Source organism: Protobothrops mucrosquamatus, unplaced genomic scaffold, assembly GCF_001527695.2.
Source record: "Protobothrops mucrosquamatus isolate PMUCROS unplaced genomic scaffold, P.Mucros_1.0 scaffold2178, whole genome shotgun sequence".
Classification (NCBI taxonomy): Eukaryota; Metazoa; Chordata; class Lepidosauria; order Squamata; family Viperidae; genus Protobothrops; species Protobothrops mucrosquamatus.
In genome coordinates this window covers 21803-38026 of record NW_015388271.1, presented here as the reverse complement: position 1 = coordinate 38026, position 16224 = coordinate 21803, and the positions used below count along the sequence as shown (strand labels likewise).

Below are 16224 nucleotides of genomic sequence, written 5' to 3'. Positions count from 1 at the left end.
GTTTGCAGTCCTAAACTAATCTACAAATGAGTAAGCTTCATGGAGCACAATGAGACTATTTTATATAAACATATGATCCTGCAGTGTTATTAACAAGCAAGCAAGTAGTCAATCTATGAGCAGTAAGGTATAGCAAATTCCTTTTGGTATATTCTTCAGACATCAGCACTCATGTACTTTGTACAATAAGGAATTGTTCTTAATTTTAGGTCAGCCATTTCCTCCATATCTCATATAGTTACTAAGAAAGTAAAGCAATAAGGTGCCTCTCCCTGGCTATACTTTGAAACCATAATTGGTATGCTTGATTCTGTCTCTGAACTGTTTTGACATTTGTCTTCTATGTGCTTTTGGAAGATTTCACAAAGACTTATAGGACTTATGATCTGGACTTCAAGAGCTTTAGTTGAATAAAAAGTCCTGCCCAGGTACTAAAAAGAAATGTAAAATTTGCCAGGCAGCTATTAGGTGCAGCTCCTTTCCTTATGATGTCAGCATAGAATTTTCTCTACAAACATAAAATAGCTGAGTGTAGCAGTATGTTCTCAAATGCAAAGCTCTGCATATGAAGCAATTATATTTTATTGTTTACCGCTATTTTAATATAATTTAAAAATACTGAATAAAATTAATTAAAACTACAAAAGCAGGAATTTTTTCATCATTGGCTACAAGTCCTATATCATTATTTGAACAACAATCATGCAACTGTTTACATGTCTAAATTGTGCTTAGTTTATTGAGATTTAGTTCTAAGCAAGTAGACTGCTCCTTAAACCTCTTAAAAGACCTCCTCCCCAGATTACGGGAAAACTATTATAAAGTTTATTATAAAGAAACAAAAAAACTCTATTCTGTAATGTATTATCAGAAACATTGGTTTCCCTTGTGTTTTCTCATTTTCTCTTTGAATTCTTGTAACTGATTTCTATTTGGATAAATAAAATCCTGGATAATCCACTAATATTCCATTCTATAGTCTGTTGTTCCCTCAACAAAGATGGGTCGATGATGCAATAGTGCTTGGCTGTGCAAAATGTTGCAACATATACTCAACCAAGTCTGTCTTCCAAGATGATATGACAAAATTCATCCATGAGATCACCACTTGTATAGGGGAATCTTTAGGGCCTTGGAAATCACCCTGGAGGAGATGGATGAAAACAGATATTGACAAGTGAAAAATGATAGATGGAAATTTCATAATGAATCTTGTTAACTTGAAGGTAACAAGATTTTGATGAGGTGCCTTTTTTTTACCAGATTGCAATATATTTCTCCCATTAGTTGCACAATTCTATTAATTTGTTTTTCTGGCCTATATAACTTACTCTTAATGTACACCTTAACGGAGGCATGATGGCTCAACAGTTAAAGATGCTGACCTTGTCAGCTGGAGAGCTGACAGTCCGATTCAAGACCTGAATGCTACATGATGGGTTGACTCATGTTACTTGTCCCAGTTCCTGCCCATCTAGCAGTTTAAAAGCGTGCAAATGCAAGTAGATTAATAGAGACCAGTTCATGGAATGGTAACAGCATTCCATGCACCCTTGGCATAGAATTATGCTGGCCACATGACCATTGAAATTGTCTTTGGAATATGCTGGTTTCCTTGGCCAAGAAACAGAGATAAACAGTCATCGGAAATGACTAACAGGGAAACCTTTATCTTTTCACACCTTACTCTATCTGTTGGTTCCAGATTTCACAATATGATATTTTATGTTTACAGCAGCAGTAACTTTATCCAACTATCTGAAGGTTTTTGTGATTCTTGATGGTTGATTTTTTTTTCTGTCTTTACTTATGCCTATGGTTGCTGTGTATATTTTAATTTTGGATCATAAAGCTATTTGTTCAAAGTCCCATTTAAAAACATCCCTATGCTTTTTCTTGTAAAATACGCAAGTGTAGGCATGACTTTTGTTGCCTTTCCTAATAATAAATACTGTTAATTATTAGATAGATGAAACCAGGGCTTTTTTTTGTCATAGAACGCACAGAACGGAGTTCTGGCCCCTTTTTTTGGATGGAACCTTATAGGGTATGCAAGTTGTGAGTTCCGGTACCTTTTTTTTTTTTTTTTTTTACAAAAAAAGCACTGGATCAACTAATATATAGGATATTTCAAACCACCTAGGTGTGTCTTAATTGCTATAGTTAGGAATATACTATAGTATGGGAACTGGAAATATATAAAAGTGTAAGTATGAACTACAGTACATGGCACTATACCCTTCTAGGAAGAAGGATAGAATGATAAAGTGGTGGTGGTAGTGGAGATGATGCTAATGCTAATGGTGATTTAAAAATAAAAGGTTTAAAGAGGAATAAAAAAAATTAAGATAGCAGTTGCACAAAAGAAAAAATGATGGAAGTCAAAATTCTATGTTTTCTTTTATCATTTTTCTTTTTTCTATCTTCTTTTTTCTTCATACTTTTTAATTTTCTATGCTTTTATTGTTTTGAAAACTTTTAATGAAAATATACAAAAATACAATTTTAGATTATTCCTGTGAAAAAGATGCATCTTTGTATGGCAATGAAAATGGAGATTCTGTGGGTGAAAATCTATTGGATATGAACCGTTATGTCTGCTGGTGTCTTTGTAGAAGAAGGATTTTTGGTAGGTCTACAAATGTGAAATTCTTTTACCCAAGCATGGCCAAATTATAATAGAGGAATAACGTATCTAGAGAAGTTGACAGTCTTTCAATTGTTGTTACAATTATTATTGTTCATAATGGTAAATAGGTGCTATAAAATTATGGTTTTTTTCATAATGTTTTAAAACATGTAAAATAGATACAATCCAGAAAGCACAATATCTGTATACAATTTAAGTGAGTTACATGCAACATTCAGTAGATATAAATGTAAACATAGCACAGGTAAAAAAGATAGAACAACAAGTCCTACTAAATAGCTTCTAGACCAGAGAAAAAAATAGAAGTACTCAATCATATACATGTACACATGGGACAAAATTAAGTTTATAATTACAATTCATGAATAAAGATGCAGATGGGGCACTGACTTTCGAGGAAATTATTACGATTTAATGAGATCCCTTACTTGACGATGTATTGACCGTATCGAGATAAGACCTATTTACGTAAAACCGAAACTCGAATTATGTCGTATTATGTCTTTGTAAAAGAATTTGAAATTTATCCTTGACGTCAAAATTTGTAACGAACTTTTAATGTCGATCACTTGACAACCTTTTTATAAATGGTTTTTGACTCAGCTACCTTTATTTAGATAAAAGTCAAGGCAGGTTATAATGTGAGTTAAGATCTAATCAAATAAACCATCCTTCCTTCTTCCCTCCCTCCCTCCCTCCCTCCCTCTCTCCCTCCCTCCCTCCCTCCCTCCCTTCCTTCCTTTTAGAATTTTTAAATCATTCTGATTAACACAATCTGGATGGTATAGATAAATATTTTTAAAAAATGACATTTAATCGATATACTGTATATCCCATCCCCCAATAAAAACTACAGAACAATAAAAGAGGGCAAGCAAATCAAAACAAAAAATAATAATCAGACTGATGTGAAGTTCAAAGAACCTTACGTAGACTTCTTAGTTCAAACTTGAGCAGGCAACCATGGAGCAGTAACATAGAAAAGCAAACCAGCTCTTCAGAATGAGAAGATTGTCCTAGACTATTCCTTTTTTTTATATAAATACATGAAACTATGGTCAACTTGTAACTCTTTCTTTATGACCATGAGTAATTGATTGGCATGCATCTCACTCCTTCTAACTCTAAGGAGCAACCCAAAGATGTCAACATTAGAGCTTCTTAGTAAAGAATGTCAACATTGAATTGACATAAAACTTAAAATGCTACAATAGCACTATGCCAGTTTTGTATGAGAAAAGCATGATTCTAGAAGTATTATCATAAATTACTATTGTTGAGAATAACTCATGGCCATTATCACGAACTAGTCTGAGTGCAATTCAAAAATTTTCAAAAGAGTTTTTCCAGATTCATTGTTCATGATCATAATCAACTTCCTTTATCCCAGAATTGTTTTCAGAAGCATCAAACAAAATATATTTTTTTTAAAAAATTGGATAATAAATGGGTGCATTTTTGTTAAAAAATGCTGATAATTGTATCATTAAATTAATTTCAGAATGACACCTAATTTCACTAGAACTTTATTTGGAATAGTTTTAGTCTGGTGTTCACAAATACCTAACATAATAAATTCCCATCTCCCCTAAGAAGGAATACAGTATTAGAAAGTGATATTTGATAGATTTATACTGCCATAAATCATAGCAATATATAAAAATAAAATGGATTATCTTAAGAATTATCTTCTGACAGTTAGAATAACAGGTTGCTTATATTCGTTCTACTTCTGCAGTTAAAAAGACAATAGTACTTGAACATAATATGCTACATTTTGTGCAGTCACATAGGACTGGTTAGTACTAGATTTTTCTTTTGATCGTAATAATAAATGATATTTTCTATCAAATACATTTTAGAATTCTAACTATAGCTTGGAAGGAAAATGGTTGATCCTCTCTAGCAGATATGATATGAACTACATATCATAGTTAATACTTTAAATAGATTATTTTTATCAATGCTTTCCATTTATTGTTTAACACCATGGTTACTGCCTTATTGTTTCTGTGAATAGCAATATACAGTACAGGTGCAATTAAATAATCAAATGTTGGAATTAGTTCATACTGCTTCAGCAAGACCATCAGTGAACAGAAGAAAGTACTGCAACCCAAATCTGCACATACTGTAGGTAATGCTTTGCATCTTTTTTTCTTGGAGATAATAATTTTAAAAGAGATGTACTTTTATGCATGTAGATAGCAGGATCTATAATGATACCAGTTCAGCTACATGCTGTATTACATTCCTCTTGTGAAAGGCAAATTATTAATAATATATGATCACTTATATAATAGTGACATAATCTGGGTTTATATAAATGCCTAGATGTAAATATGAAGTCATAAGGAATTTAACTTAAAGGAAGATTTCAAAAATACAAATCAAAGAGAAACAACGCTTCAAACTATTCATGAAAAAGTTAAGGAAAAGTTCTCCGAGTCATTTTTATGAGCCCATGTAATGCTGAAATACTGTTTTAAACGATATTAAGCCTTTTATTTATCTTCAGTTGGAGAACATCAGCATTAATTAATGTTAGAGAAACAATCTGATTTTGAAAAATGCGAACAGTGCTAATATTCAGTCATCTGACCCATTCCAATTTTTTGTTGACTAACGCAGATGCAAAAAATAAAATCTCTTTCTGAGTGTGCCAAATTAGAATTGGCTCCATTGTTTGCCAGTTTTGCTTGGAATCACATTTCAGATTTCTGAATAGCTTAAAAATCCCTTAATTTGGTAACTGCAATGAAAGGCAAATGTTGGATAAATAATTGCTTGTATAAATCATGTGACTCAGTCTAGACAGCACAAAATATTTAATGGTAACATGTGCTTAACACACTGTATCTTCAAGCACCTTTTTATATTGTGATCCTTGGTTCATAACTGTTAGTGTATATGTGCTATTTTCATTGTCAGCTATGATTCTATCAGTCTCAATTTTTAGGTGGGATTGGGAAGGAAGAAGACTTTATTTTGACCCCAAATATCCTTTTCTTAAATTGGTTTGAAGAGAATGTTTTTTCCTTAACCCCCTTTCTTTTCTTTTTTAAGTAGGATTGCTTCTTATCTCACACAGGATAAAATACATTGCTTAATACTGTCTTTAAAAGAACAAAACAAAAACTAGGATCCATTTCCAATAAACCTGTTTGTATTTATAATCAATCATACAATTAACAGTCACTTAATTAACCTAATTATTTTTGCTGACATTTAATGATAGTAACAGTTCACAATTCTAAAGCTGAATCCACTATTCTCTAATGCAGGGGTGTCAAACTGCCAGCCCGTGGGCCAGACACGTCACGATGAAACCGCGCCCACCCCATTACTGGCAATGGGGAAAAAGCTCTGATATGTCACGCGACGTCACAGGACATTGCGAGTTTGACATGTCTGCTCTAATGTATTACTGCTCAAAATATACGGTACTTCAATTCTATTGAAGTTTTTTTCAGCAGGGACCAGAGCAGTCAAATTTTCACAATTCTATTTTGTGAATAGTGCTACTTTTCCAGAGTTAACCCGATTTAAATAAATATCTGTTTACCATTCCAGCACAAAAGTTCATGTTTACTTGGGTCTTAATTACAATTTTGTATTGCTCTGTTTAAATACAATAGTCCTTAAAAAACATTATGTTAGTGTTCACTCAGGGAGAATGCTAATGCCATCTCTGGCTACATGTCAAGCGTGAATATGTTGTCATGATTTAGAAATAGTGCCATTCAAATTTTTATTTTGGGGTGGCATTTTTAAAATAATCATGTTTTTTTGGCAATAGGTGATATACTTCAACTGCTCTGGAATAAATTCAGGTGGAAGAGCTTTAGAAATATATTACATAAACAAAAGGGAGAAGCACAGCTAAATGCAATTATAAAAAAAGACATTAAACCATATAACAAGTCACACCATAGAGCAACCAATAGACAATAAAATAACAAAAACAATTCTAATTGGTTTGTATCAGTTTGTACGTGATATGAAAAATCTACAGCATTCAACAGACAACTTTACAAGTCGGAACTGATTATTTTAAAATATTAGATAGTGAACAGATTAATTTGTTTTAAAATTTATAGCTTTCAACAGAGGGAAAGAATAGAAAAATATGTAATAGAAATTATTAGGTCAGGAAGAGAGGTTAGTAAACATACAAAGTAACTTAGATGATGGTAATGCTTGTATATACATTTGAAATCTTGACACTGTTTTTTTTTTTTTTTTGCTGTGGCAGAAACAAAAAGGTTTCAGATGTTTCAGGTTGAGACTTTTGGAATGGATAAATGTACAGAGTCAGACATGGTATTAAAAATATTTTTTTAATGTATCAGAAAATAAAAGATATGTTTCTTTTACTGTCTGTGTTTTTTATACAGTCATGTTGGTTTATAAGAGCCATGGTGGTACAGTGATTAGAATGCAGTGATTAGAATGCAGTATTTCAGGCTGACTATGCTCACAGCCAGGAGTTTGATCCTGACTGGCTCAAGGTTGACTCAGACTTCCATCCTTCCGATGTCAATAAAATAAAGACCCAGATTGTTGGGGGCAATATACTGACTCTGTAAACTGCTTAGAAAGTGCTGTAAATCAGAGGTCCCAAACCCCCAGGCCACAGCCTGCTACTGGGCCATGATCTGTTAAGAACCGGGCTGCACAAGTGATGGGCAAGTGCACAAAGGTTCATTTGTGCATGCGTGGGATTAGATTGAGCATGCAAACTCATTCCCTCCCTCCCTGCTGCTGGTGTAAAGCACTATGAGATGATATATACTGTAAGTTTAAGTGCTGTTGCTATTATCAACATGGGTACTTAGTGTATTTTTTTTAAAAAGAAACATCTATTTTGTTAATCTATGATACATACAAACCTAAGTATGTACAGTACATTACCTGCATCTGTACAATAATTATTACCTTATAGTACTTATACTGAAAAAGCTTCATAGAATAGAGTATAATTTATTATAGAATGAACCAGTGTCCTTGAGCATATCCAGAAAGTTTTATAGGGAAGGATGCAGTGATACACTGAAGGATGCAGTGATAAAATGGTAACCCTACATAAAAGGTTTTTAGGGAGAGTAATTCCATTTTTTATGTTTACAAATTGTATGGATCTACAAAAGAGATATTGCTGAAAACTATATATTTAAAAGTTTTAAATTATCTAAATGTAAAGTGTTTGATAATTTATAATTATATAAATTATATAAATATCCATTTTTAATGAATGTCTATTTCTGGTTTGTTTAAAAAAATGATGCACAAAATGCAACAGTCCATAAGTGCCAGCTGTTCATTAACATGGTTTTAACAATGACAATGCAATAGGTATATTTTTGCCCCAAGAAATCTGGAAATAGGTAGAGAATCAGCTGTAAAGTAGATTAAAACTCAGTTGATAAAAAGCCTTGGAATATTTCAAGGACTAGAACAGTGGCTCCAGGATTACTAAAATGATTCAAACTTTGTATTAATTACTTTTGAAACAGCATTCTATTATTTCAGCATTGGTTATGTGGAGATATATAATGAAAAGCCAAGGGCCAGTTATGAATCTTAGGAAAAAGAGATAAATGATTGTATAAATCGTTCTATCTTGATCTGTTCTTTTTTACCTTCACCGTAGCAGGAGCTACTGATCTCTTTACCTAAAAGCTTTGATCCAGGACTTAAACTGAAATGTGTGGAAGACCAATTTTTTTCCCTTTCCCTTTTCCTGCACAGTCTTGAAGAGTCTGGATTGGAGTCCAAGAATAAGATTATAGGCATATCTTTGATACCAATGTTTGATTTATATCCTACCCTTATCCAAAGAAGGCAACTTAAGCCATTAATAATAAAACAAAAAGCTTCAGTTAAAAAATCAAGCTGAGTAAAACTTAAAATGATTCATGGATGGTAAAATCCAGAATAAAAATATTAAAATTCATCAAAATATAGATTAAGGAAATCTCATTGTTATTCTTCTTAAAACTAGAGACCTCTTTCCCATGTACATGTAGTAATATTTGTGACACATGTTATTGTCCAAAATGGGTGTGCATAAATATAGTAAAAATAAGTCAATATTGCAACAAAAAATACATGAGAAAAGTCCTGCTATCTTTTTATATAAAGTATATCACATGTATGCACATATAAAAAAGCAGAGTTTCAATCATATGATCACTTTAATTTTGTGACTTCATGAATGTTCTTGCTATTAAATCAGATAAATAATTGGAGATTTTGTATTTTCATGCACATATTGAAGATTGCTTGACCAACTAGGCAATATCTATAAATTCAGTGTCTTCAAAAAAAACCCAACAATTCATTAATTTGATGTTTATTAATACAACATTGTGAAAATGTATTGTGGTCTACTTAAAAAGAATGTTAGATTTGGATTTAACAAACCAGCTACAGGGGTACTTTTTGTGAAATTAAATTAATGAAACATGAAATAATGTGTTAAATAACTGAAATGTAGTTTTGCACACATAAGGAAGAGTTTCTTTACCTCATAGTTTTGATAGTTGACTCTTAAATTAAAAGTCACAAATTAGTATTATGATAGTAAATAGATTAGAAAAATTCCTTGGATTATATACATGATAAAATGTTAAAAATAGACTTGCCCAAGGAAAAATAAACCACATTAATCAACATTATTTGAATAAAGGTAAGTTAGGCTTGTTGTAATAAATTGTTTTTGAAATCTTATTATGTATCCTGCAATCATTTTTCCCAAAATAGGACTATGGAAATATAAATAATCTGAAATAGTACAAGTATACTTTCTTCATATTTATTAATAATAATTCACAAAATATATTATTAGCCATATTGCATTTTATAAGCTCTGATACACAAATAAGAAGAAACTCACCATTTTGATCTGTGGTAATTGTGATGGCTGTGAACTGTTTTGGTGAAAAGCTTAATTCAGACACACCATTCATGGCTTCTATTTCAAAAGTGTAGTTCGCATGGGACACAAAATCAAACACAGTCACTGAAGAATTTATAAGCCCACTATGTCTTGGAACAAATCGGATTCCTCCTCCACATATCTCACACCGCCTGGTATCAGATCCACATTTTTTACAAATGACATTATAGGTAAGGTCTTTTCTCCCTCCTGTGTCACTTGGTGGACTCCATTCCAACATAAGAGCTGTTTCATTTATATTAAAGATGACATTCCTTGGAGCAGAAGGTGGTCCTACAAAAGGAAAAAGAAAATAATCTGCATAAGTGTCATTGTCTTATATTAACATACATATACACATTGAACCTATTTTCCATCCTTGATTTCCAAAAACAAATTCTGAAGGGCAAATAAATGAGACAAAAGCTGTGAAGAACTCTTTTTTAAATTTCTTCACAAATATCATATGGAAAGGAAAAAAAATTCATTTGTGCTCCTACAATGATCTATGTAAAATATTCTACAGTAATTTGGACAACATCAGAATTTAACTAGGCAAACACAAACATACAAAACTAGGAATAAAATCAGATTAAAAGTTGTATCCAAATTCAGAACACATTCAAGATATGCTTACAGAATCTAGCAGCTGATAAAGTAGGTATAAAATATGGATTGACTGTTCTGAGATTTGACAAAAGGATTGATAGTTTTGAAGCCTTTTGTAACTACTTTACAGTTGTCACTCATAATTATACAAGTTTTAAAAAAAATGACAGAAAAAGTAAATATGAATTTATTTTATTATTCATATGTTATATGTTCATACTTTCATGAATCTTTTCCTCATAGGTAAAGAGCATTTTGCTGTGATTATTTTTTATTTGTGAACTGTAACAAAGGATCAAATTGAAAAATATGGGTTTCAGGATGCATATGCATATGCATTTTATATTATTGCATTTATTTAAGAGAACCAAAATCAAATTATTAACATAAAAATGTCAGTGGATTTCTCATCTGTTTTAAAAAATCATGGAACTGTAGTATTAATATGCTTCAAACCATCATGGATCCTATTTGTTTTGTTCTAGAATAATAAATTGAGTAAATGTGACATTTATGATAAGAAGTATTCAAAACCTAAAGGGAAACATACTGTCACTATTTTGAAGTTATTGTTAACAAAAACAATTTTTTTAAAAAAAAAACTTTTTACTGGCTATACCAACTGGCCATAAAATTCTGTATGCCCACAAATAATAATTGCATTGCCAATATTTTCTGTGTCATTTCTCTAATACCTCCACTAAGGCATATGGATATTTATTTGTAATTCAGGATATAATAAACTGTATAGATGAAATAAATTGTAATCCATGGAAATGTAACAAATAATAAATTTGTTAATCACTATGATGCCACCACAATCTTTGTTAATTCTGTATAAATATCATTTGAAGAAATTATGCCCGTTATTTTTTTAAAATTACAATTTGCTAATGATTTTCATAGTTAATCAATGTACAGAGGATTTTAGACTTCGTTTATAACAAAAATATGATTTATTGTCCATTTGTACTGCTGTGAACAGGAAATTGTTATCAATTGTGGTAGGAGTGTTTAAAAGTATATAAATGACAGTGTGCAGATTCTTAAGAAATAGACACCCTTCATACTCAAGGGCCCTCGTGCCAATTTGCATGACGATTAAATAGGTTTTTAATTGCCATTAAATTATGCCAACTAAACTGTGATTTCATGCAAATATTAAGCTGTAATGACATGCAGTGAATCATTTACTAAGATTTAGAACTTGGAACAAAGATAGACAATTAATTATAATCCACAGATTCTGCTAAATTATGTGTCATTGGGATTTTTATGAATGTGGCCTGATTGCTTTGTTATAATTTATACATTATACATAGATTATATGTCACATTGGGGGAAAAAAACTGGCAGTCATATCCTTTTTTGCAGACATCTGTGAGTAATACACTCTGGAATTTCCTTATGTTATATATTTTGTTTAGGCAAGCACAGATGATTTTAAATTATGCATGCATTATATTCCAGATCTAACACATAGTGAATGTTTATTATTGCATTTAAAGGAAAAGTATATGATATCCACTTCCTAGACAGATAAGTTGGTCTCACCTAAGAATCTTAATATAATTAAAGGAATCAAATAAATATCTCAGAAAGAACAGCAACATTGTCAAGGATGTGCCTATAATCTTATTCATCCACTCTCCCAGATTGTACAGGGAAAGGAAAAGATAAAAATGTACTCTTACACACCTTGCAGTTTAAGTCCTGGATCCTTGAGAAGATTTATCCATGTATTGCTGAGTTCACACTGACTTGATGCCACATAATCAATTCATATATACACACAGAATCACATATAGAAAAATAAACACTAGTTATTACCAAAATGTTCCTAAAAGTGTAATTATTCTATTAATAATGGAGTTGGTGCAGTGAAACTAAGTGTGCTGTTGTTTTGATGATACACAAGACTGAGGAATCCTTTTTCAATATATAAGCGTCTTAGGACTAAAGGAAAAATTAATTTGCATTTTTGATTAGCAAAAACAAATGCTGTTTTTATCCATTAAGATAATAAGAAGGATAAGTGAAGAATTTTAAACACCAGGATCAATTAAACTTACGGGTACATGCCATAGTTGGTGGATCTTTATCAGCTCGGAAGTAACCTTTTTCACACTGGCATACAGATGTTGCTTCCACGAAGGTTTGGCTGTGTGGAGGACACTTGGAACACTTTATATTTCCAGCAAATGCTTTATAGAATCCTGACCGGCAAGCTGTGAAAAAGAGGAAAGCAACTATACTTAATTTATGCTACATTGCCTATTCCTATATAAAAACATTTTTCTCTGTCTTTTTCAAAAGCATGGTCACACTGTAATGTGACGTAGAAATGGAATGCAGCCTTGGAATGTATAGGTAAGTACAAATTGTATCCTCTGCTGTTCAAATCAAGAAGGGGAGGTTACAGGCAATCCTACAATTAGATCATCTGTGAGAATGTCTCTTTGCTTTTCATTGGATGGGGACTTCAGTGGCCTAACTGCACTGAGAGGAATTGCACAGCTCATGTAAGTAACCTAGTGTGCACAATGCAGATACATGGGAAATACAAATATAAAATACAAATTGTCCAGTAATTATTATATGCGTACACATAATATTTATTAATATTTTTATAGGTTATATATTCCCATTGGTCAGAATATTATAGTCTAGTCTATAGTATAGGAGTAATCATCAGATTTACATTACACTAAGATTTTTTTCCATATATTTAACACTCAGAAATAAATGGGTGGTAATCACATAGTATAATTATTCATAAATAAATAAAGGTTGACTGAGCCTTCCATCCTTTCAAGGTTGGTAAAATGAGGATCCAGATTGTTGGGGGCAATATGCTGACTCTGTATACCACTTAGAGAGAGCTGTAAAGCACTGTGAAGTGGTATATAAGTCTAAGGGCTGTTGCTATTGCTAAATCATAATATGCCTCAAATTTGCATTAGGTTACAAATGAGATTAAAAAATTACAAATCATTCACAGAGATTATGATGCCTACTTCTTCCACAATCCCTAGGAGATAGAAGAAAAGCATTATATGAAATATACTATTTGTAAAAATGTTTCCAGCTTTAACAATTTTATACCCTTATGGCTGAGAGGAATATTTGAATTTTTGAGAGAATATTGTGATCCCTTTCACAGAATGACTTCTACCATAGGTTAGAATAATCCTCTATATAAATATTTTAGAAATCTTTTGAGACAAATCACAAAATGCTGAATTACCAATAGCAGCTGGTAAAGTTGCTCCTTCCTTTTCTCCCAGAATGCTCCTTTTCTTACTAGCTTAATTTATCACTATATTTTTCCTGTGCAAATGGGATCAAAGCTTTGATCACTTTAATATTCTAATTTTCTTATAATGCCCACATGGGGCCCAAGGGCATCTTTGTAAATAAATTTGATGCTAGACCCTAGTATTCTGTTTCTAGCATGCTAGCATTTTAACATTAATCTTACTATTATAATTAGTTTTCAAATAACAAAGTTTGAAATATACTAACTGTCTAAGTGCATTAGGAAATTTTATGCAATGTTTGCATTTTTGGTATCTCAATTCGTATCTCAATTTAGTTGCAATAAGAATTACAGTTTTATATATACTTTAGGTGGATTACAGTTTCCAGGCCTGGACTGCAAAAATCTGTGTAAAATATTAGCAATGGAATCTTCTCTATCTCTTTACTGTCATCTTGTGCCATTTTGAACTTTTGCAATCCAGATCTGGTAGAAGTTAATGGAATTTATAATAATCATTATAAATTATGCACAGGGGACTATCAGATATTGAAAAACATTGCCTATGCAAGAGGTCAGAATATGATTGGACTCTCGGGACTGATTAGACTGTACTCCAACAATACTTGGTCTTACTGTCATATATTCTTAATTTTCTTCTCCATCTATAAATTTACAAATAATCCAACTTTTGCAAAATACTGCCACCGAACCAGCTGATCAACATCCGTATGTGAAATCAGATTTATGAACACCTAGGCTTGTTTAAACATGAAAAGTAAACCAACAATTTATGTACATTCTTGATTAAGATTGATTTAAATTGTTGACTGAAGAATATAAATAGATATTTTAATATAGCTGAATTTCCGCCAAATGTAAATTCAACAAAAGAAAATGAAGGTGCAGAATAATCTACCTTTGCTTCCTTTTATGGTCAAATATTAGACTGTTAAAATCTTATCTTCCAAAAGATACTATCTGTTCCAAGGCTAGGTTACTCTGCTAGTATTTTGTAGGAAGATAGGTATGTCTTTTTTTCTATTGCTTTTTAAAGAGCATATTAAATAGAAATCTAAAAAAGTAAAAACTAAAAAAAACTAAAATTAAAAAATGAGAATATATAAACATGCTTGTTCAATATTTCTACTTTAAATGACATTTTATAGTGACTGTAATCTACAAAAATAATTATTTATTAAACAAATGTATATAGCTGCCCAACTAACACATAGTTGACTCCAGGTTAATTACAGCATTTAAAACTCTACCAGATAAAAACCACAAATATATGCCATTTACTTCTGTGTTAACTGGTATATTGAAGTCTGGGCAATATAAAAATTCTTGTAAGTAGTTAAGTAAATAATACATATTTTGCACAAATTATTAATTTATTTAATTTATAAGTTACTGGTCTGGAACTAATATCTTAGATTTGCATATATTTTAAATCACAGTCATGAAAAGTGAGTTTTACATTCCTTTTTGGAATAAATCCTTCAAGTTGGAGCAAAACCTCTGTACAAAACCCTCCATCTGAAAGGCAGAATGCACATCAAGAATAGGTTTAGAAATAACATGAAAAGACACAAAAGGATCTCTTATTTTAGAAATGGTCATCCATTAGATCAATCAAAATATTTTTTTAATGAACCATGTCTAAAATCAGTTGAAATGAATCCATTATGGATTGATTAAACTGTCCAATTTAGTTCCAAATTTATTATTTCAAATCTTAATTTTGCCTCAGTCCTTTTTCAAATCAATAGTATCAGCAACAAAATGCCACCTAGCTAGATGTATAACAGCCTCCCAAGTCAGCCATCCATGGTAAAGTAAATAAAATATTTGTTTAAATTGTCAAAAATCTCATTAGGTAGCTACTCTAGTGATTTATTGGCCAAATATTACAGCTTTCATGTGAAAAATTTGAAATGTTTTATAATGTCATAAAACAATACTAAAACCTCAAGAGAATTTTCATAGAAATTCAAAATTTAATGACATGCCATCAAATATCAGAGCAACTTGTTAAAAATTTAGAATATTAATGATGTCACAAAATGGGTCAAGATGAGAAGTGGTTCCTGACTTATAACTATAATTATTTGTTTGGGGTCAAGATGAGAAATAGTTCATTACTTTGCACATCCATTGATTTATTAAATTATGTAATAAAATATGAATGGATTTGAGTGCATATTTATTCTAATATATTATTAGAAAAATAATTTTTACAAACAATTTTCTTCAAAATAGGTCCTTTCCCCTAATACGTGCATAGTGATAGGGTTTTATTTTGGTGTTTAAGCCATTATAAATTATAGAAAGTGCATGTCATGACTTCCGGTGGCAGGCGATTTCGCTGGTCGCAGCTGTTTGCTGCCTCCCGCCTGTTTTGCGTAAAAGCCGGTTTGACAGCCAGCACCAGCTGTCAAACGGCTTGATACCTTTCCCCTGGGCATAAGGGGATAGGTGAGCTGCCCGGGGTAGGAGTTGAGTTCCCGAGTCGTCCTATATGGACGATGTAGGCGAGAACCCCTCCGGAGCCCCGAGGATTCTCCGCGATCCAGGACGCCTTCGCTTCGGCGAAGCAAGAAGCCGCCGCCACTGCTGCAACTTGAAGTTAATTGTGAGTTTACTTGTAAGCAGACGAACCAACTTTGGAAGCTTGCTTTTTATTTTTGACTTTACTTTAACTTCTATAACAAGTTTCTCCCCGTACGTGTGGAGGAATGAGGAAAAGTGAAACTAAAATGGCGT

The 16224-nt window shown here is 31.9% G+C and overlaps 1 protein-coding gene across 1 annotated transcript in view; it reads right to left on the bottom strand.

Annotated features, from left to right (window-relative positions):
- EPHA6 (EPH receptor A6) overlaps positions 1 to 16224 on the bottom strand; it is a 185006-nt gene that overhangs the window by 151274 nt on the left and 17508 nt on the right. Inside the window, exons 2-3 of the mRNA XM_015824276.1 lie at positions 12272 to 12427; positions 9549 to 9884 (exon numbers count right to left, since the gene is read on the bottom strand). Coding sequence (XP_015679762.1) covers positions 9549 to 9884; positions 12272 to 12427 — 492 coding nt within the window. The remainder of the gene's footprint in view (positions 1 to 9548; positions 9885 to 12271; positions 12428 to 16224) is intronic.